Raw genomic sequence first — 23632 nt, 5'->3', positions numbered from 1 at the left:
TTTAAATTACAGTAACTGTTTTAAAAATGTCTCAAAGTGGGGCATTATGTACATTTTCAAAAAATACATCTAATAATATGAATGGTGATATGTCAAAACCTAATATTTCCTGTCTGAATTTTTTATTGGAATAATTAATTTGTTGTTCTCTTAGCCTCTGTAATAGAAGTCAATAGAATAGTCAGTTATAAACTAAACTGATGCTGTGTGGATATTGTTATACTGAGTTTTACAAAATTTTTGTATTGAAAACTTCAGGTGATACCATATATGTTCACATATCTAAAAATACTGTGGCATCAACTTTGCTGTTGTGAACTTACCTTTAGGCTTAATCTGACTTGACTTCAGCTCCCAGATACCAGGTTACCTTCACACTTCTACTTGAGCTAAAGGATTATCTACAGCTGGAAATCACTCTCTCTCTAGATTTAATAAAGGAAATTAATGTATTTTGCTTTTTAACTAAATGTGCTGATCTCTTCTAGAAAACTTATTCAATCTGTTTCTTGGACCTCATACATTTTTTGTGTGGTTTTGGTTTGTATCCTAGCAATTACAAACAGCTTGAAATGCAGGTGACAGAAATGGACCCAGTACTTCTGTGAAGATATAACATCAACTGTCTTCTACAACTGATAATGTCCTACTTGTCCTTTCAAAGAGTTCGTTTGTCACAAGCACCTTGCAGAACACTTGTTGTCAGCTGGTGTTTATTCCAGACTCCCTCTGGTGTTGTCTTTTGTGTTGTATTTAATGGCGTTATTTTACTGTGTTTGTTTGTAGGTAAGCCTTAACACTGCACTATTTTAAAAAGTCCGATTTTAAAAAACCTAAAGCAAGCCAAAAGAAGAGCTTTCAAGTAAACTGTAAGCTTCATATTTCCCCCTTTTAATATTTATTCACGCATCCCTTTATTTTTAGTGTCTAAAATAACCTCTAAGATTTTTTCATTTTCTTTATTTCTTTTTGTGCAATCTGTGGATGTTTAAACCAAATGGACCAGAATAATTCACTTCAGGGTCTTCTAGAAACATCACTTCTTATTTCTCATCTCTAATGCTAACTGTTTTGATCTATAATTTGGTTATCATTTTTACCATTCTTGATTTTTTCGTGTAGTAGTTTCACATAGCATTTGGAAAGAGGAGAAACAACATGGTTAATAAAAAGGTATAGAAATTCTACCACTAACTCTATTAACCAAGCATCATCATTAAAGAAGAAATCAATCCAATATTTCTGCCAGAAGATCATGTTTATTGCACGAATATAAGTATCAACACTTCAATTCCATACTTCTATATGTGTTTGAGTCTTTGCCCTTGTTCTTAGGTTAGACTGGTAGCAACTTGAAGACTGCTCAGTCTATTCTAAGGGAACAATTGAGGTGAAGGATCTGGGGGCAAGGTAGGGAATGTAGAGGTATGGGCATGTGGGTTTGGTTTAGGAGGAATGCCGTTCGTTACAGAGGAGGAGACGGCTAAAGGGACAATGGTTAAATTACTTGATTTTTAAAAACATTTATTTCTCTAATTATTTAGATCTTTACATGTTCAAGGTGTACTTAAAAGTTAATCAGGTTTAAAGAACCATTGGATTTGTTCTTTATTCCTTAGGTATATAGTAAGTAACTATACTTTTTTAGAAATGCTTAATACTTTCTATTAAAGGTTAAAATGGGCAGCTTTCTACATGGGAAGTTATATTACACAAGAATATAAATGTATGTCATTTATCTTTATAAAAAATTGGATTAGTTTTGTTTCTTACTGTTGAATTACCAAATAAAGCAGAGGATGGTAGTAAACACAATGCAGAATAAGTACCGCATGTCATAACACTTCAGACTGCTATTGTCATCACTGCATATTATCTTTGCTAAATACCAATATCTCTAAAATGTCTCAATTTTTAAAAAAGCTTTTACTGAATTCTTGAAATTTATGGGAAAGTCATGATTGGCAGTGAGAGTATCTAGCTCACCTGCTGTGGAGTGTCGCAGCACAATCCAGAAGTACATGGGGTTCAATGCTTCTGAAAGTATTACTGAAAGGGGTACCTTTGAGTGGAAAACCTATATAGGAACTCAGTTCTCAGTTTAAGAATCCGTTATTAAGAATCGTTTGCATTTGAGAATATGGTAAAAAATTGTGTTAGCTTTCCAAAGAGTATAGAGGATTGAGTAAATTGGTTCTGGTACAAGCATTGTTTGTTTTAAAGGTGGTATTTTTGATGTCTGCAGCAGCCATTTAACAAGGAGAAACTTGAAAGGAAAAAAAAATCTTAAGTCCTATTTCACAATATTGAACATTTTTTCTCCTCTTTTGGTATATTTAGATGTTTCTTGGGTTTTTTTCCCCTTCTAAATTCATCTCACAAAAATGTCTTCTTGAATCACATCTCTTGCTCATTTGGGTCTATCACAAATGTAATCTGGTGATTACAGAAGTAATTTGTGCTCTGCTGTCTGAGTGAAATGTGTTTTCTGTGGTTGTCGCTGCTATACCAGAGGTGGAGTAAATGGGAAGCCAGACTTCTTACCTCTGGGTAAATGTATTCTCTATGACAGTGATGATTTTTTTTTTAAATTTCTTTCAAAATAAAATTAGCTTTATTTCTTGACATAAGGGAGAAATAAAGTAGTGATAGGTTATTCTTTACCTACACATTAATAGAACACAAGGTATATGATAGGTATCTAATAGTCTAATAATTTGGGTGAAAGGAATCAAAACACTTTCATTGCTTTATTGACAGAAATGAAGTATTTGGGGTAGGAGAGTGGCAGAAAAGAGTGCCTGTTAATATGCTTTTTTCTCTGTACTCTATTTCTCAGTTAGTCTCCATCACATATCACAAAGCTATGTGAGTCTGGACTTTGTTTTTTTATGAAGAACTTGTGTTCCTTTACTGTTTCATCAAACACCCAACACAAAACCAAACAACCCACCCCAGCGCACAAACACCAGTCCTAAACTCCCCGAATGACTCCCCACCCCACCCCTCTTCCAACAAAACAAAGAACTCAAATAGAAAACAGCTTACATGTATCAGGAAATCTAGGGATTTGCATTTCTGTTTCTACTGGGCTGAGTTAATTCTTGGAGACCTGAGGTTAGGTGCTAGCACAGATAAGAAGGATCCAAAAGTACTCCTGGAGTAGAAATGACAATGATTGAGAGTATTCTAAAATGTCCTGCCTGTGGTTATTCTCCAGCTCAAGATTTCTTCTTACAACTGACAACAGATTGTTGGAAAGGGAGCAGTGGATTGTCTTTCCCTCTGGAACATGGGGATAATGTTCAGGATAATATTTGTATTTGGCTGCTGATAATTTTATTTTTGCAATCCTCTTTTCCCTTCAGACAGACATCATCTATAGTGGGAGGAGTGACATTGCCTATAAATGCCCAGGGAATGTATTTAGTTTTCTGACCATGATGGTTTGAGCCAGAGCTGTGGGTTTAAATACTAAAGTAGAATTATTGGAAGTAACCTCTTGCTGCTGACAGATGTTGCTGCAAGAATTTTACTTCATAAATCTTTTTTTTTTCTTTTTTTTTTTTTTTTTTTTTTTTTTTTTTTTTTTTTGAGCAGCAACCATAAACCTCAAGTGGTTTGTGAGAAGGAAATTGAAATTACTTAAGTCTCTGATCATTCTTTCCTTGGTGACAAGTATGGAAGAGCTTAGGCAAAAAATGGTTATAAATCTTTGGAATTGTTTATAGGCTAGAGGATGTTAGTATGTTTCATCACTAACTAGCCAAAAATGATCAAAAAAATTTGGTCATTAAATTAAGTAACTCAACACCATATGTCAGATAATTTTCCTATTCTGTGTATTGGTTACTCTTTGAAACACCTTAGGCAATGGAGGCTGTGCTGATTAGTTTTAATACAAGAAGTAATTTTTATTTCTGCTTTCACAGGCACATGAAGAAATACAGCAGTGTCAGATTAGAAAGGGACTCCTGGAATCTAGTGCCAGGATCTTATGTCAATTCATCAAGTTCCGTTCTTAAAACTGGTTAGAATACTCTCCCATTACCATGTTGGTGACCTACTCCAGTTTGCTCTAGTAGTCACTTAATCTGTTGCCTTTTTTTTAGCATTGCTATTAAAATAGCTATTCTGTATATCTGATCCTTCCCTTAGACTTTTTTCCCCAATATTATGATTGTTCTTTCACTGACAAAAATCCTCTGCATTTAGTCTCATCTCTTAAGACAATCCAACAATGGATATGTCTAACAACTTCTCACTGTTTCCACTGGAATCTATTCTTTGATTCAATTCAACCAGTATTCTAAGTGAAACCTCCTCAAAAACTAAAATAATATTATGGTTTTCTTTTCTCTACAAGAAATACTTTGACCAACACATACTAAAATCAGCATCTCTTGTATAGGTCTTCACGGTCACAGTTCAGTCACTTGGTGTAGTACTCCCACATTCTTCTCATAAATTATGAAAAGACCTAATTTTTTTTCCTATTAATTTCTACTGAACTTTAAGTGTGTAATCTCATACTTTGTTCTTCTAAGCTTCAGGTTTTTTCTTTCTGCTTGAGTCTTGTGATGATTTAGTATTTGATGTGATTATATAATATTTTTACAGGTGCAAATTTTTTGTCTATACCAAATCTTATGGGATTTTTTTGATGCAAAATATCTAGCAGGTTCTGTTATCACTTGTCAAATGCCACAGCAGAACCTGACTGCTTTTGAGGAATGATGTATTTATTTTTAATTAAACAAAAACAAAGCTTCCTTTCACTTTCTTACTTTCTGAGCTCTCATTAGTTGAAAATTGCATTACAAAAAGACTTAACACATTTTTTCTCTGTGACAAGCTTCTGGAGAGTGTTAGAACTTACCCAAACTTGTCAGAAGCCTAAATGCTAGTAAGACCTTATTGAGCTGGGTGCTAATGGACGAGTAGTAATGAAACTAACTCTTCAGCTGAAAATATTGATGGCATGACATTTTTAATAAATTTATAAGCACTGTCAAATACTCAAAGTTTCATATAAAAGTAGATTTCTGACTTGAAGATTGGAGTTCAAGTGTTAAAGGCCCCTTTAATTTTCTCCCTCTGTACTTTAACACTCTGAGAGCAATTCTGCAACAGTGCTTGCATCTTAATTCTGTAGGCACATTTAATCTCTCTGTAGGCAAATGGGATGTGGAAACTGTGGATGTATTTCAGTTGCTGCTTTTTATGCTGGACTCACAGTGAAAAACCTATTTCCATAAACGACTTAAACTTAGATATTGTGTCATGACTAGAACCAGCTGAAGTGGTAAAAGGACAGTAACTAGGAAAAGAGGGACAGCTAGTTGAGAAGCAGTAGTACCGTAGATAAACATAGTAATGCTTGGTAAAAGTTGTTGGAGCTGCAAGATTATTGCTGAGTTACTCAGTAGTTGTGCAGTAGTCTTCCTCATTAGCAAAAATATTAATTATCATCCTAAAGTGCTGCTGCTGCCTAAATGGAGGACTCCTATCTCATGTTCACTGAGCAGACACTAAAGTTCCTGAAGTCTTGAACAGGGTATAATACATTATTAGGGGGCTGAAGAACGCATCTCCTACAAGTGCTTAATTCTGTCAGGACTCAGTACCCAGCCTCTGTTTAGACCTTTGGGCTATAAAATGAAATTTTCCTCTGGTTTGAATACATCACATTTTCCTGATGCACATTTAGGTAGATTAGATGCTCTGGAGCTGGTGCCCATAGCAGCATTTTTGGCTTTTAAAAATGAGTTCTGCTTGTCTTGCAAACATTACTCTTTTGAAAAGCAGCACTCCCATTAATATTGCAATTTTTGTCTTAATTTTCCCTTTTCCTTTTGCCTTTGTGTGCTCTGTTGTGACATACAAAAACTATTACTGGGATGCAGTTACCTTTCAGCATAATATGAGAAAGTACAATGGGTCCCATTTTCTGCTCCAAACAAAAATGCTTAAACAGTGTCCCAGCAAGTTCCTGTTCTGGACTTTTTCCTTGGATTAAATAATTCTCATAAAGTAGTCCAGTGCAAATGTCATACAACACAGAATGGATACCAATAAAGCAAACTAATTGAAATGCTTTGCTCAATTAACATACTTAAAAGTGAAACTATCTTAATGTTGAACTGCTTTCCTCCCTGAAAATAGCCCTTAATTTCAAATTCTGATAATAAAATATCACAAGGGGGCAGCAAAGGTTTTTCATACAGAAGAGAACCCTAGTTTTCCTTACCTCTTTAACCCATACACATTAACTCAACATTACAAATGCAAAATATTTTGAATGGCTTAAAGCAGTGGTGGCCATAATTCCTGCCCCTGGGAGCTGCATACCAAAACCTACAAGAGGAGTGGGCATCCTGGGAAGCAATTCCGATGGTATTACTTCTCTGGGGCCTCCTTTACAAGGTGAAGCTGTGCTGGGCCCACAGCCAGATGCTACAGCAACCAAGCAACATCGTGGAATTATAGACTGGCCTGAACAGAGCCTCCTGGCTCAGTTCCTCTTGCAGCCACAGACTTGGATTATCCAGTGGTTTCCATGCCAGTCTAGAGTACAAAACATAAGTGTTGCAGTTGAAGAATTTGTAGTTTCAGGAGCTGCATGCTCTGGACTTTATTCCCCAAGTACAGAAAATATATTTGATAATAAAATCCAAGATGGTTTTATGAAGTATGAATACTGTATACAAGTGCCTCCTCTATCATGATTTTTAAATAACCACAGGAAAAACATTGTATGCATTTTATTCATGCTTAATTGACGCTCTGAAGGCTTTAGTAAACAAGAAAGGTAAAACATTAACTTTTTTAAACTCAAATTGGAAAAGTCTAAGTATTTGCATGCAACATATTTGAAACGTCAGAATGATGGCGTTTTAATTTTGTTTTTTTAGTCTGCTTAATGAAGATTGGGTGAGAATTTGGTAAGTTAAAGAATTCTTTATTTTTTAACTAGCTACTCCTGAAGTCTAGAAGATCAATAGGTAGTTAGGAAAGTAAAATACCTACAAAATAAGATGATTACAAAATAAAATGTAATTTTTGTAATGCTTTTCTGAAGCATTATTGAAATTTTAAGAAGCATTTTTTAGTTATGGATTCTCATACAATTCTCAGCACCGGATGAGTGGACACTGCTGTGTTCTTGAAGTGGAGGAACATGAAATATTTTTTCTTTTTTTCCTCCTGATTATTTTTTTCTGCTTGATCAGTCTCCTAGTCTATTTCATTATAGAGCTCTACAGCAGCCACAGCAGTGTAACAAAAATGTGGGAACTGGTGGTCAGTAAGAGGTTTTGTCTCAAACAGGACTGCTGCTATCCAGATTTGATGCATCAGTAATATTTCACTTGGATAACTTAGCTGGGGAATCCTGGGTTTGGGGACTGCTGTTGACACCTGCTTGATAGCAAGAAGGGAAGACATGCATACGTTTAGTGTTTCTTGGTATTTGACACCTACTGAAGGACGTTTGATGTTATTGGCACATGCTATTTCTATCTGCTGGAACTTCTCCTTTGTGCCTCTTGCATTGGACCTTCGGTAGACTGGGACAGATGTTAAGCCGTGATCAAGAAATTGACATGACATAAACCAAATTGTGAGTAACCCCAGAAAAAAAAAGTCATGAAATCTACTTGCACAACTACAAGTAGGAAGTGGTAGTACATTTGAAAAGCTTAAATTAGTGCAGCTAAACTGTATTACAAACCATGACTCTGGTTATCTATATGGAAAATAGATAATAGACAATAACAATGCAATCTTTTGTCCATAGGGCCAAAACTTTGGATGCATCCTGTGACAGTGGAATCTCTGTGAGAAATAACTGTCACAGTTTCTCTGATCTGTATCTATGTTTCAGCTGAAAGATATGCTACATTAACTGTAGTAGGGCTGCTAGCAAAAAAATATCTCTGCCTTGCTGTAGACTTATACACTGTGCCAAGTTTTTATCTTGTATGTGGTTTGATAGCTGTGGTTCTAGCAATTCTTTCCTGATTTTCATTGTCCTTGCAGAATTACTTTATTTCCAATACTTTATCTCTAATAATAATTTCTAAATAATTTTGCTATTTCTATTATTGTTTCTAATAATTTTACTTAACAATCTTTCTAAATAGTTTTTTCAATGAAGTGTTAATGCTTCTTTCTAAAATTAGGAAAGGTAGTGTGAAATTCTCCTAAAGCTCTAGGAGTTATGCCTTAAGACACTAACAGAAAATTATGAAGGACTCAGTGGACTGCAGGTGTCTATGTAGGAGGATTACACACTGCTTGGCCTGTAGGAAGTAGTAAGAGGACAAATGTGTACCACAAATTGCTAAGCGGTCCTTCCAAATTCCAGTTCATCTTCCAGGTATGTCTCTGTATTTTCCTAATGTTTTTCAAGACCCATATTTAGCAAATGAAAATCAAATCTTACTTAAAGCCTTTAATTTGGTAAGACACCTCTACATTAATAAAATGATAAAATAGGATTGTTATAGGAATCCTTGGGCCATTGACAACAAGGACAAGTCAAGAAGTATTCTCCAATGACTGTCTGAATAAAGACTTCTGTAGAGGTAAGGCTCTTTGGAGTTCCCTCTGAAAGTCTCCTCCAGTTAAAGGCTTCTAATGCTTATAGTCCAAAGCTAAGTCCTATTTCTTCCTTTACTGTTTCTGGAATCATAGAATTGTTCAGATTGAAAAAATGCAGCCATTAACCTGGCACTGCAAAGTCCACCACTAAACCATGTCCCTAAGTGCCACATCCACAAGTCCCTTTAATACCTTCAGGGATAGTGACTCAACGACTTCTCTGAATGGCCTGTTCCAGTGCTTGACAATCCTTTTGCTGAAGAATTTTTTTTCCTACTAGCCAATATAAAACTCCTCTGGCACAACGTAACATTTCCTCTTGTCCTATTAACTGATACCTGGTAGAAGAGATGACTCCCAGCTCACTAGTTTCAGGTAGTTGTAGGGAGTGATAAGGTTTCCCTTGAGCCTCCTTTGTTCTAGGCTAAACAACTCCAGCACCCTCAGCACTCCAGACCCTCATGGGACTTGGGCTCTAAACCATTCCCCAGCTCCACTGGCCTTCTCTGGACACTCTCCAACACTTCAATGTCCTTCTAGTGAGGGGTCCAGAACTGGACACAGCACTTGAGGTGTGGCCTCACCAGTGCCAAGTACAGAGGGACAATCACTGCTCTGGTCCTGCTGGCCACACTATTCCTGATCTAGGCCAGGATGCTATTGACCTCTCCTATTTTATTTTTAAGCACTTGCTTTTTTGCTTTTTACCTAGACTATCTTCAGGAATATTATTTCTCTCCTTTTCAAATTCTTTTGCCTGCTCATATTCCCAATAAAAGTTTCCTCTGGTGTTTGCACTAATTTTTAATGACAGCAACAGAGTTGCATTAAACTGTGCCTGTAAATTGGGACAATCAGATTCAACACAGAGGCTGTAACATCACCACAGGCAGTCTCTGGGTTTTTGCCAACAGAATAATTTAAGGCATTTAAGGGATAGCTATCTGACTCTGGACTTCTGCTACTCTCTTGTGATCTGACTCCCACTTTGGCAATTCTACAGTCAATATTTAAATAGGTTTCCTAGCACCTGTTTTCAGTGGATGTGATTGCAGCTACCAGATGCAAACCTAAAACCTCTGGTAGTCATCTGAAAAAGAAACTGTAGCTATATTCAACTAAAGTCAGATTTCTGTAAAAATATTTGGCATTAACAGTATCACAGCAAGAAATGCCCACTTAAATCTGAGATGGGGATTTTCTATGGAAAATCAATAGCTGTCTCTGAGTATCTCTCTAGAGCTGTATCTGCATTTTTGTTATGAGTATTTGCTACCTTTTGAATGCATAATTAATTATGTGATAATTCATGACTTCACTATGACCACTGCCAGGAATAAAGCACAGGTTAGCACCAGCAAACACAAGTGCGCATTTGGATTTAGCAAAGCAATCTAGCTTATATTTTGTCTGTACCTGAGTCCCAAGGAAGCTTGTTCATCCAGCAAGCTGGCATAGCTCATATGTGTGGTTCTTTGCGGGCAAAGTTGTCTCAGCAGTTTTGACCTACTTTGCCTGGGTAATACTTTGAAATCTTTCCCCTGACAAATGGCTGAAAGCATAAATTCCAGAGATTTGTGGAGAACAGATTAAAGTCTTGACTGAAAGTTCACCTCTCCAAATGGTTCTTCTTAAATAAGTGGAGGAGAGAAATGCCAGCAGCTATGAAGTGGACCAATTGATACTTTCCATCCATTTGTCTTCCAGTGCAGCCTCTTCCTGTGATGGCCTTCTGAAAGATGACCATTTTCTAAAATATCTAAAAATTTTAAGCCTACTTTTAGTGTTTTTTCTTTCTTTTGTCTAGTATTTTATGGGTATCTCCTTTTTTAGAACTTATTCCCCAACCTGTCTAGCCATTCATCTTTACTACAGGGTAAGATGCTTTTTTGGGAGAGATCACAGCTTTAACTGTATTTCTGAAACATCCTATAGGCCTGCAGAACTGCTAGGCTAAATAATAAAAATAAAAATAAGAGCATGGAAAGAAAAATGTGAAAAAGGAGGAAAATGGGCTTGATCTTTATATCTCAGCCTCACTAGCTGGTGAACCTTTAACTCGCAATATAAAATCAGGACTGAAATGCACACAACACACAAGGTATTTGACCTAAATGTGTATTGTTAACTAAGTTAATGAAAAAGTGATGATGACTGCTAATAGATTCTCCATGACAGAGAGTGTATTCTGTATTTTCTGACGAGCTTAATCCAAAATGTAATCTTTGATGCACATTGAAACAGCACAGAGCTAAGAGTTCAATGTCAAAATATACCTGATGATAGAAAAATAGGAAAAGGACCTTTTAAACTTTTATTTTTCTTAATTGACTAATTTCCAGACTTCAGTTTTTGCTGAGCTGTCTTGTAGCTTCTACTTCTAATTAATAAAAAAAAAAAAAGAAAGAAAGAAAGAAAGAGGCTCATTCATCATGTTTCTGTTGTTTTTTCTTCAGAAATTGCAAGCAATTAGAGAAGTTTAGGAGAAAGTTATACACTGCAGACTATGTTTATACCTACATCAGAAAGAAAGAGTGGCAGGGGGAAAATGAGTGGAATGAACATTAGCTTAAACATTTAAAATCATATTAAGTAGTTTAGTTATGAAACAATCCTGGCTCAAAATACAATGAAGTGCAATTCCACCTGTTGGAAAGGTTTCACTTTGCATTTTATAGGCTGTTATGCATATTTCTCTTACATATACATTAAGTATACCTATTTAAAATATTTCATAGTGACAGTAGAATATGTCCTGATACACAGCACTAGAAAATTTAATGTTAACTTACTGTTTGTCATGTCTAACTGAGTAGAATCTGCATACGGAGAATGTAAGAACCGTTAATACTTCATCAGAATACTGATATTTAAATTGTCCATAGCTAACTTGTCTGAATCTTCATATTTGATTCTTTACTTCTATTGAATATGCCCTCAGATAGATGGATACATAGATGAAACATTTGCCTGAATTGTGTATTTTGAATAACACATTATTCAGCTTATCTTTTAGGTCTTTGGAAATACTATTGTCCCCTTAAGATACACCCCCAGCCCCCTACCCCCTGACCCAAACCACCCTTAAAAGCTAATCACACAACTAACAATATTCCATTCAGACAATTAGAAGAAGTATTATTCTGGCATTTAGCAAATAGACCAGTGATTGTATTTGGGAAAGCATCTCCCAGAGTGGGAATGCACATCTGGAGTAGAGGGTGCAAAATATCGTGTGTTTCTAGGAGATGAGGCCATTTTCCCTGCCTCTATGGTAACAGATTTGCTGCTTGTTCTGTATTAACGTTCATCATCTTCTGGACTTTAAGCTGCAGTCCCCGGGCATGTGCATTTTGTTCTGTTTTTACTTAACCATGGATTCCACCCAAGTCATGTATGAGTTAAAGTAAAACTTTTTTCTACAGTTGAGCATTACAACTGGATATAGCACTCTGCTCTGTGAAAGGGAACACAAATGATAGTTCTCTGGGAATGGCAAGGTCGTAGTTCCTTTTGGGCACTCCCCGAGTTCGGCTGATGGCTTAGGCTTCTCAAAGGAGCCCTTCATGTGCCTTGCATCCGTGACATCTTGTACAGCTGATCCCAGTGGGATTTTTGCCAAGCTACTAAAAGCTGTGTTGGTCTGGAAATAAGCAGCGGCAGAGAACTTCTGAGTGAACCTTCATGCCAAAAAATCCTGCAGGATTTATGCAGTTCTAGGATAGGGTACTTGCCACGTAGAATGGTTTTCAGATTCCAGTTGTGAACCACCTAAATCCCTCCGCAATCCTCACACAGGAGTCTGAATTCCTTCTTCGCACACAGCTTTCACTGATCCCACAAGAAACGTGACTTTTTCTTACATGCTGGAGCCAAAGCAGAAACTAACCTCCTGGAGCGTTTAGTTTCATTTCTGGCTACAAGTATCCTCACATTTCTGCTTCTCAGGCATCTCCTTTGGGACTGTCCTCCCCGAGGGAGCGCGGTGCCGTGCCGGGCCGGGCGCTGCCCGGGCCGTGTTTGGGGCGCCATAGCAACGGCGCGGCGGCCGCAGGCCCCGGCGGCCCCGGCGCTGCTGCCGGGCCTCACCCGGGCGGGGGCCGCTGCTCCCGGGTCCCACCCGTGCGGGGGCTGCTCCCGGGCCTCACCCGAGCGGGGGCTGCTGCCGCTGCTCCCGGGCCTCACCCGTGCGGGGGCTGCTCCCGGGCCTCACCTGTGCGGTCAGTGCTGCCGCCGCTGCTCCCGGGCCTCACCTGTGCGGGTGCCGGGGCCGGGATGCGCTCCAAGAGGCTCACCACCGGTACGTCGCGCTCTCCCCGCAGGGCTGGCTGGCTCCGTGTCCCGCGGGGCTCGGGCCCCACGGTGGCGGCCTCAGGTTGCCACCTTCTAAGGTAGCTTTGTCTAGTCAGGCGATGGCACAAAAGGAGCATTTGGAACTGACGGGTGTAAACTTGCCCGACAGGACTCATCGCTCCAAAGAGAGAATTTACTCCCTTCAAATGGCATCACTAAAGACAGGATATTGTCCTAGAATCGATGAGAGTTGATTATTCGGGAAGGCAATTGTATCTTTTCAGTTTTATCACATGATTTGTAATATTTGCTGTTCAAAGCTTTGACAGTCTCATACAAATCTGTATTTTCATTAAACCATCAAGCTTCTAGTTATCAATTTTGCATAGTAAAGCTGACATGAAGTTAACTGATATGTATAAGAAATAATATATTTAAATAATACTTATATTAAAATAATTCTTGTGATAGATAATCTTTTCATGCACGGGTCAACATTACAGCATATTCTTAGGTTATTTTATTTCTTCAGACTAAGTTATTTTATTTCAGAATACCCAGGACTATTGTCACGCCTCACTACTTTTTGTTGTACTGTAGTTGAACCAGATTGACTGTATTGCTTGGATAACATATGGTATTTAATATCTTCTTTTCAGAACCTCCATGTATAACAGAAGAAATGTTAGTAAGTATGCTTATAAGGCTTGGTCATTATTTTTGTCTCACAGCAATGGAGCAAAAAAAGCAAAAAAAACATTTTGGAAAACATTGTCTGTTTTCTTGTTAATTTTGTAAGTATAGATTACTGAGCAATTTCTTAAAATTTTGGCAGACATAATACTTAGTTTGAAAATAGTTAGAAAAAAAAGTAACAGGAGACTATGGAGAATAAAGATGGAAATGAAAGTGAATTAGGATGAAGGAAGGAAACAACTGGAAGATTCAACATGACAGGTTTAACAATTTCCTTACTTTGCCTTTTTTGCCCTTTTTTGCTCATAGTTTAAAATAGGTTTTCCCTGATGTTTGTGTTCTTGTTTGAAAGGTGTGTATGTTTCTCTGTTACCTCCTAAGAAATGACATGTTTAGTTTTCCAGCTCAGGTAACGTTTGCCTATTCCCTGTTTTGGATGCCTTTCTAACTGTGTATTTTAAAGTATATATGTGTTGATATTGCTTTTGGGAGTCTCTAGATACTGTTTTATTTATACTGTTTATTACCAAAACCAGAATCAACATAAGCACAAGTTTTGGACCAATTTTTAGTACACCATAACCTCCAGTTGCAATTCTAAGGTAGCTTTGTCTAGTCATAATTTATACTGTGCTGCAGGAGAAAGAGCATTGAAAGAAATGCTTTCTGACGCAAAAATCTAAGCTATAGTGTTGTACATGCAACTCCCTAACCTATAATGTGCACATAAGAAAGTGCATCTGATTTCAAATGAAAGTAAGACTGTCTACAAAAAACTCTCCAAAAACCAGAGGAAAGTATATCATGTGTAGTAATAAAGCATGCACTAATAAGATCGATAGCATTTTATCTACTAATCAACCACTGTGTTTACATTTCTTGCTGTTATATGGGACAGATAATTGTATCCTTGGGAAATTAAAAACACATTACCTGCATATTCCTAAAGAGCTTATACTTCAGCCAATAATATTAATTGTTTTTAATAAGTCCTTTGAAACAGTAAAATATTTTCATCATGTATTTTCATATCTAGTCCTATCTTGAGATTCATCCTGGTCAGTGTCAAACCAAACATGAGGCTGACTACAGCTTGTTTCTAATTAATTTATTTTCTTAATTGTATTAACACTTGCAGAATTGATATTTCTGGATCTGATTGCCTATTGACATTAGTAAGAGGATTCTCTGTTGATTTCAAAATGGGTTAGACACTTTGGTAAATTCCCCTATTTAATCAGTGCCCAAACATCTCTAGGTCCATGGCACTGCAACTGCATTGGGCCATGGCCTGTGATCCAAAGAAGGCATGAAAGCCTTGCTTTCAGCATTGGCAACGTTTTCTAGGAATGAATTTGGGCTACCTTGCCTGGGGCTATATCAGTCACCACATCAACCACAAGTGCTAAGGAATAAATGCTGGCAGACAAACACCATCAGGTATAGTGCTGACTTGTCACACATGTTATCTCAGATTTCTCCCTTATCTGAGAACAAGCTACCTGTATTTAGGTTAGACCACTGGGGTTTGGATCAAGATACTGCCTGCCTGCACACTTTGCATAACCTCTCTTTAATGCTATTCCTTACTAGGACTGTACAATGCTATCAATTTAAGAAAGAAAAAAGATTTGTGTTGTGATGGAGGGTTACCACTTGTGGTTGCTGTTAGGAGCATGAAAGGATGAGGTAGGCTAGCAGGAGGTCAAGCAGGAAAGTTCTACTTTATTTTTCTGACTCCATATATGTACAATTTTACAAACAAGCCAAGATTCGCTACACAGGTAGCCACCTCTTTGACCTCATTGGTGAACATCACCATCAATCATCTTTCTCCTCCCAGAGGAGAAGAATGCAAACAAATCCAAAAATATACATAGTTTACTTGAAGTTGCATGAAAATAAAATGCAAACAGTGAAAAAAGCAGGCAAACTTGAGGCAACATTGTGTTGCAACACCTTTGCTACTGTTGGCAAATACATTAAATTTAAGCGCATTTTCCTTGCCCTGTAAGGCCCAAATTATGGAATATTCAGGAAAATTAAACTATTAAAATTGTTTAAGTGTCTTTATTATACTGAAGACACATATCTGAAGACCAGTGGAATAATGTTCCTCTTTTACCCTCTGTTGAACTGAAATGGGGATGGTGGAGATACTGAATACAGTAAAAGACTTGGAGCCATACTTTTGGATTTGTCAACAGCAGAAAAATTCAACTTATAGTCTACAGTTTTTGAGTCATGTTAGCAGGATTTAAAATGCAGGGGTCAGAAAGGATACTAAGACACCTGCAGATGCAGTCTTCAGTTCTGATTAAGTCAACAGGAAGCCTCTCAGTTCTGTCAGATTCAAAGTATGGCATACACTGCTTGCTTACTGAGCCAAATATAAGTTAGTGTTCTCCCTTTTAGTCCCCAAACATCCCCAAGCAGCAGTGTGAGAGCAGGAGGTAGCCCTGGTGAAATACTATACTTTCCTTCCCAAGTGCAAGATGGAAAGGTACAATGTGGGGAATTTCTAGACTGTTAGCTTATGCACCTTTTTTCAAAAGTTAACATGCAGACTTTCAGCATCTAGAAGCTGTTTGGTTTATGAAGGTTTTATCTGTAAATTCATTGGAAAAGGATTTACCTTTATGAGTGCATTTTAAATTGCTAAGGACCTTGGCAATGTGCAATGGCTAGAATATAAGTGATGCAATTACTATATTCTCAAAAATGGGAAATAATATTTTGCAAAAGCTTTCATGTCATATCTCATGGAAAAAATGTTGTTTGAGGCAACAGTGCATTCCAATATTAGTACAGATTATTACAAACCATGCTTTGTGGTTTTATCTCTCTGTAGGAAGTATGCTTAGCCACAGATGATATGCTTGTGGATTACTTTAACGAATTTTTGAGTCTTCCGGTAAGTACCTTACAAAATCCCTTGCAAAATACAAGAATGCCTTGCTAAGATTAAGAGTAACTTAATCCATCTTAAAAATTTTTTTGTTTTGCCACATGTATGAATTTGCCATATCTGTATTTTAATGGTAGCAACTCTTACTGCTCAGTGTTATTATCAGTAAGAATAGCCCAGTATCTGGACTTCTGGGGACAGATGTTCTCTTGCTAATTTACAGAATCACAGAATGGGTCAGGTTGGAAGGGAGCACAGTGGATCATTTGGTCCAGCCTCCCTGCTCAGTCAGGGTCATCCCAGAACACATTACACAGATTTGCATCCAGGTGGTTCTTGAATATCTCCAGTGAGGGGGACTCCACCACCTCTCTGGGCAGCCTGTTCCAGTGCTCAGTCACCTACACAGTAAGGAAATTCTTCCTTGTGTTCAAGTGGAACTTCCTGTGCATCAGTTTCTGCTTGTTGCTCAGCACCACTGAGCAGAGCCTTCATCTTCCCTTGAGATAGTGATAGACATTGATAAGGGCCCCTCTTATTTGTCTCCTTCTTGAGGCTGAACGTGCCCAGCTCCCTCAGCCTTTCCTCATAAGAGAGTTGCTCCAGTCCCTTAATCATTTTGGTAGCTCTCTGCTGGACCACTCAAGCAGCTCCACGTCTTTTATGTACTGAAGAGTGGACCTTGACCTGCTGGCACACCTCTTCCTGATGTACACCAGGCCTTCTTGGCCATGGAGACACACTGCTGGCTCATGGACAGCTTGTTGCCCACCAAGATCCCCAGGTTATTTATGGATTTAAACTTGCATAATGAATCATTTATGTATTTAAGTCACAGTGCACTAAAATAATAACAGGAAATTAAAAAGACACATAAATACTTACTTAAAAGGTGTCCACTTCTATTACAGTGTCACAACATGACAACATAACAAATGTTTTTTCTTTTGCAGTTTTCTGGCAATGCGTTAATAAACATCTAACCTCAGGAAACAAGACCTTTCTTCATGTCTTGGAAGGTTTTAAAGTTGGCACTTCTCTTCCTCTCCCATTTGCAGCTAGAAAGATGCAGCCTTACACTATATTCTGTGTGCTGATCCAGTTACAGTTAGACCATCATACTCAGTACCTTTATTTAACCTGTTCTCCTACATTTTGCTCCTTTTCCCTATAAACTAGCCTGCCTCCCCACACTCCACTGAGAGTCACATGTACAGTCCTGCTCCCCCAATGTGGCAACCTCATCTAACTTCATCTTAGTAGTCTTGGCCCTGACACCTTACACTCCAAGTCCCTTGCCAGGTGGCACAGGCCTTTCCACAGTGTCACTTTGGCTCTCACCTGATGTGCCACAGAGTTGCCCCACAGCCTGTTCCCTTCCTAAGTCACAGGCTACACTACAGTGGCAGTCCAACAGGCTACACTAGAAGAACATATATCCATTCTACAGCTTGCTTGGTAGGAACCACTGCCAGCATTAGGAGGGGGCAGAATATATCTTGATGCTCCTTTGACCTCAAACTTTGGTGAAGCCACTAATGAAGTAAATTCGGTTGTGGTTCATAACTGAGTGATTTGGATTACTAAATTGAACCAGACATAGCTATCTCTTTAAACCACATCATAGATCTGTATAAATGTACACAGCATGGAAATTGCGCTACTAAGGATGGTAGCAAGGGCTCCTCGTGCCAATTTTTAATCCTAAAATAGAATCTGGAGGTATTAACTCTATGTCAGAGTGTGAGTTTTGTGCACAGCATCAATACTGACTTATTTCAGGAATTCAGTGTTTACATGCTTTCACCACACTGCAAGATTCTGAAGAGTATACAAAGCTAGAGAGACACAGATAGAACAAAACCTGTGGTGAGAGGGCTGGTTTCTTCTTTTCTCCAACATCTTCACTCCTCCAACTCACTGCCCCCCTTCCCCACAGCTGCCTTAGGATATCTGCCTAAATCCAAACCTAACTACTTAGGTTTTAAACTCAGGCCTCCTTCCACATGCCAGATTGTTCTTAGCATGGGAATACCATCCTTCATGCCTTTGGTGCTTATTTGGAATTTGTGCTTCAAGTTTTCCCCAGATTGCAGAGGATGGAGTGGGTAAGGAATTCAGCCTTTTCAGTCTCTTGATCTCCTTGGACATACACAAATTTCAGGACATCTGTTAGAGGCCAAAATTCTCCTCGGCCCACAGTCCTGGCGCAGCTCAGCAGCCCTGAACTGCAGCAATTGTCCAGGCACTCCTGACTCCTCTGGAAGCACACAGAAAATAGTTCACAGTCACTCCTGAGTAAACACTGTTTTATGCTGGTAATCTTGGTAGGTTTCTAAGATGACACATGGTCTCTATTCTACATATTTATATATCTTCATGAAAACAGATGCTCTTTTAGCTGTTTTTAACTGTAATGTTATCATAATTGGTTTTATTTTCTCTTTGATCTTTTTGTAAGGATTTACCCTCTTCAGGATTAATTTCTATTAATGCCTTGTGTTCTGTGGTTTGAATACCTTACATTCCCAATTTCCCTCTCCTTCTCAGAAGGCTTCTACTAAAAGAGTGCATTGAAATTTCCATTTCTTTATTCTTGTTGTGCTTATACACTGTTGCCTGGGAACAGTATTACCCAGGTGTGCTAGTAGTTAGGCAACGAGTTAAACTGAAAATATTGTGAGACTTGATACAAGAAATCAGGGGGAGAAAATGCTTAGGGGACTGCCCTTGCATTGATTTATAATGCACCATTAGCAGATGGAAAATTGTATCACTAGGGACTTGCTATAGCAGCAGCAGGTTTTTCATGTGATGTGGTGTTTGGTTTTTTTTTTCTTTTTTTTTTTTTTTAATTTGATTTGATTTATGGTGTATCCCTTAAGTGATCCTCTTGTTATAATGACATCCAATGTAATCTGACATAAATATCTAGGTACTCCAAAGAGCTATACACTGTAATAAAGTGTGATTTACAGAAAGTATTTCTGAAATACATAATACAAAAAAACCTCAGGAGGGCAGTTGTTGCCAGTAGTACAGTGATTTCACAGTAGCAGAAACCAATTACATGACACACAAACGAGTTATACCTTCCTTAGTAACTAATGTAAAATGAAAGATTTAAGAGAAACATTGGCCTGGATACATTTCCATTTCTAGGAGTTTAGGCTAGAATTAGAATCCCTGATCCATGTATTAAAAACATCCAAGGATATGTTTAGTCAGGAACAAAAATTCAGAAGTCAGAAATTGCCATCCAGCTCAGTGTTGAAGACAAGAACAGTAATGTCAACTTGTTTCTCGTGCACTCTACAAGCTGCTTGCTACTCAGTCCATCCCAAGTCCAAGTTGGGTCTTACCTGTCATTTTCCAGTTGCCAGTATTTCTGAGGAAGGCACAATCCTCCTCTTTGCAACCTGAAGGAATTGCACTGGAGACAAAACTGCTACCTTGTGCCTCAACTGAAGCACATTCAGGAGATAATAGTCTGGTGGCGAGTCCCTGGTTCTTGGTTTCCCTCGCAGCAGAAATCTATTAAGTGACCATAAGTTTATCAACTTTAGATTTGAAGAATATTTATTTTAAACATCGTTCTCACTCTAAAAGCTCTACTCCAAGTAGTCTGGGGTCCAGCATTTGATGCAGGTGATGATTCTGAAAACAATTAAAGCCCAAGTAAAGCTTGGGCCAATTGGTCTTTCTGAAGGCAGAATGGTCCTGAAAACCTAGTGCTGTCACAAATAAAATCTTGCTTGATCTGAGTAGCAGATTACAGAAAGTGCAGAAAGCAAACATGGAATCCACTCCACTGCACAGTTCAGGCCCTTCGCTGCTTTGAAGATTACTTTGAATAGCCATGCATCAAATCATTGGTTCAAGGCATCAGCTCATTAGTTTCATCTTGTCTTTTCCAGGTGTGAGGAGGGAGGCTGCAGTTGCCAATATAACCTCCCTTAAAAAGGCTTTGACAGAATAAGGTCCTACATGCATATTACATTGAGACCAGGACTAAAACTTGCATCATGTCTTTGACATTGAAAGAAGCAAACAAAGCATTTCTGACTACATTCCTTATTAATAGTGTGTTTACTATAAATGTTCTCTCTTAGATTGCGATATGTGATTATGACTTGTCTTACTCATCAACAGAAGAGAAAATCTGGACTCATTAAAGTCAGTGGGAGATTTTGCATTGACCATGTGTAGTGTGAATTTTTCCAGACACTTCATAGAGCTGCTCAAATTCTTTTCTGGTGTGGACTCTCACTGACATTTATTTATGATATATATATACCCTTCTTAAAGAAGTTTTGGCAGTGCTCATGGATGAGATCTCTATTCACTCCCACCCTTAACCTAAGAAGCAGCCAAGCTGTGGTCATTCTGTTTCTCTTGGAATCAAACTACATTATTTGGGTCTGGGATGTAAGCATATTTACACATTTGTTAATTGTATCTGAAGTTAAGTGTATCTGAAAACTGTTAAGACAGAGAACAGTGAGATTTATATGTCTGATATCCTGGCAACACAGTGATGGATGCTGTTTTCGTTTCTGTTATGGGAGGACTGAGAGAAATTTGTCTTCCCTTCAGTTAAGTGTATAACTTCAGGTTTCAGATTTATGTATTCTGTTTATTTTTCAGCTGAAAACCATATTCAGTGTGCATTTGACAGCTAAGAAATTTCTTTGCTGTCAAAAAAGTACATGCAATTGTTTATTTATTTAATAGTATTGCTGTACAACAGTCTGAAAACAGCTTTTTGTTTTTTGCTCAGAGATTTTTTTTGCTGAAGCTGAAATTACTACACTGAGTTACATTCATAATATTGGCTGTGAGGGGAGAATTGCCTGCTAGTGAAACAGTTAGCAAAGTCTGTAGACTTCTTATTTGTTGGTATTCTCAAGTCCTTGATCTTCTTTATTATGCTACATTGACAATGTATGAACCTCAAGCTTCAAGGCTCCTGCCAAACCTGATTTATTTTTTCTTAATATCTTGAGGTATAATTTCTCTGGAGATTTCCCTTTCTATCTTCAAAACATCAAAAATTGGCTCAAATTAAAGAGAATGATGCACTTAGTCTTTGGTTAGTGTATTTTACTTGTCTCTAAAAAGCCAAAAGCACTTGCCAAATGTGGAGTAAGAAAGACATTTCTTAGTATATTAGATTGGCATGGATAATTTTTTCCCTTTCCTTTATAGTGTGGACTATTATCCACTCCTTAACATAGGCATCTTCACTGAAGAGATTCCTCATTATTGCAATCATGGAATATTGGTGGTGCCATAAACCTCTCTCATTATGGTCCTGTGAAATGCTACAGCACTTGACTTCCACTGGAAAGGTTTTAAGTTTGCTAAAGGGTACTGAACAGTTTCTTGGTGCATTTTTTGTGGCTTGTAATGTGTGAGAATGGTTAGATTGTGTATTTTGCCCCAAAGTTCTTCAGATATTGAAAGGAAAATGGATTGACTGATCCTCTTTAGTGTATGGTAACTGGGAAAATGCTTCCTACAAGAAATCAGGTTCTGGGGGTAGTTTTTTGTGTGTTCCCATTTGATTTTTCTCATAACGTTGTCACTTTTATTTCTGTGGTGGTGATGAATTAAGAAGATTAGGAATTATCTCTTCTTTTATTATGCTTACAAAAACATTCTGATTCATAATTCTAGTTTTTTTAAGTAAACAAGCTTCTCCAGAAAGGTTTGAACTATTCTAAAAAGCTTTTGTATGTTTGTTTGAGAGATATAGAGATGCTCTGTTGGGAATTTGGGATTTGTACAGAATCACAGATGACTGTCTGGAACGGATTTTGAGGAGGTCTGTAGTGTGGCTTCCCTCTCAAAGCAGGGTCAGTGCTTTAGTACTGACTCCAGGTTGCTTGGCACTTTCTGCAGTTGGTCTTGAAAAACTCCAACAGCTGATTCCTCTCTGGACAGCCTGTTCCAGTGCTAATCATCCCCAAATCACCTTTTTTTCTTGTAATCCAGTAGAGACCTCTCTTGTTTCAGTCTATGACAATGGTCTCTTGTCCTCCCACCATACACCTTTGTAAAAGGCCTGGCTTTATCTTTTCAGCAATCTCCTTGTAAATACACTGAGGCTGCTGCTAGTCCTTCTACAGCTTCTTCCTCAAGGGTGAGTGCTCCACCCTTTGACCATCTTGGTGATCTTCTGATGGACTTGATCAAATATGTAAATATCCTTGTGCAGGGGACCGAAGACTGGATGCAATATTCCAGATGCATCCTTACTGGTGTCAAGTCTGCAGGCTAACTCTCTGACTAATAGAAGAAGTATGTGTGCTTTTTTGGTGTCCCTGGGGATGAGTAACTACATCCAAACCCCAAAAGTCTGGACTAGAACCCCCTTTCTCAGTCAAGTATGAAGTGTATGAAGTCTAAATCCTCCTATCCCATCAGTGCATGTTCTTTTGCTCCATTAGTATATTTGTCTTATAAATGATTGGTAGTCAGACTCCCAGATCAGCAATACACTTTACATTTTAAAAATAGTCACTAGCATCCATTTCACTACATTAAATTTGCTATAGTTTTCTGTTCAGCTAAATAGAATATGTATCGAAAAACCCTAGATCCAGAGTAAGTTACAAATGATGAAATAAAAGTAGATAAAATAAAATGATGAAATAAAAGTGCTAAACTGATACTGTATTTGCTTAGTTTTCAATTTGAAAAAACATGGAACTAAAACAATCTCCTCCTGTCTAGCCACGATTTTATCATGAAATTTGCAATTTTTTTGCTTTTTTCCCCACGAGTGAGAGCATTTCAAATCCTAAGAGACTGAAGTACTTTGTCTCTTAGTGTACTTTTTTCTGTTTCTTTATTTAAACATGAAGGAATATATAAAGAAGGAAAACATTTAAAGGCTATTGAGGTTGCACAGTTAGCCACTTAAAAGCTGGTAGCAGCCCAAATTAGGTTTGAAAGTAAATGAAATCTGCACATAGCAAACTGGGAGGAGGTCTGAATGTAGGGAAATCTACTACACATAAAAGGTTTTTTAGATGCTGTTCAGGACATCTGGAAAAAAAAAAGCACTAAAACCTGCAGAGTGCCCTGGAGAAAATTAATGCCAAAAGAGGCAGAAGGTGTCAGAGA

General features: G+C 37.9%; 1 protein-coding gene across 1 annotated transcript in view; it reads left to right on the top strand.

The window, feature by feature from the left end:
- The first annotated feature begins 12866 nt into the window (after positions 1-12866).
- The window catches only part of RGS22 (regulator of G protein signaling 22), a 58449-nt gene continuing 47683 nt past the window's right edge, over positions 12867-23632 (top strand). Inside the window, exons 1-3 of the mRNA XM_066334132.1 lie at positions 12867-12904; positions 13557-13585; positions 16445-16507. Coding sequence (XP_066190229.1) covers positions 12880-12904; positions 13557-13585; positions 16445-16507 — 117 coding nt within the window. The 5' untranslated portion in view covers positions 12867-12879. The remainder of the gene's footprint in view (positions 12905-13556; positions 13586-16444; positions 16508-23632) is intronic.

Source organism: Sylvia atricapilla, chromosome 1, assembly GCF_009819655.1.
Source record: "Sylvia atricapilla isolate bSylAtr1 chromosome 1, bSylAtr1.pri, whole genome shotgun sequence".
Classification (NCBI taxonomy): Eukaryota; Metazoa; Chordata; class Aves; order Passeriformes; family Sylviidae; genus Sylvia; species Sylvia atricapilla.
Note: the sequence above shows the minus strand (reverse complement) of the source record. Positions and strands in the feature narration are given on the sequence as shown.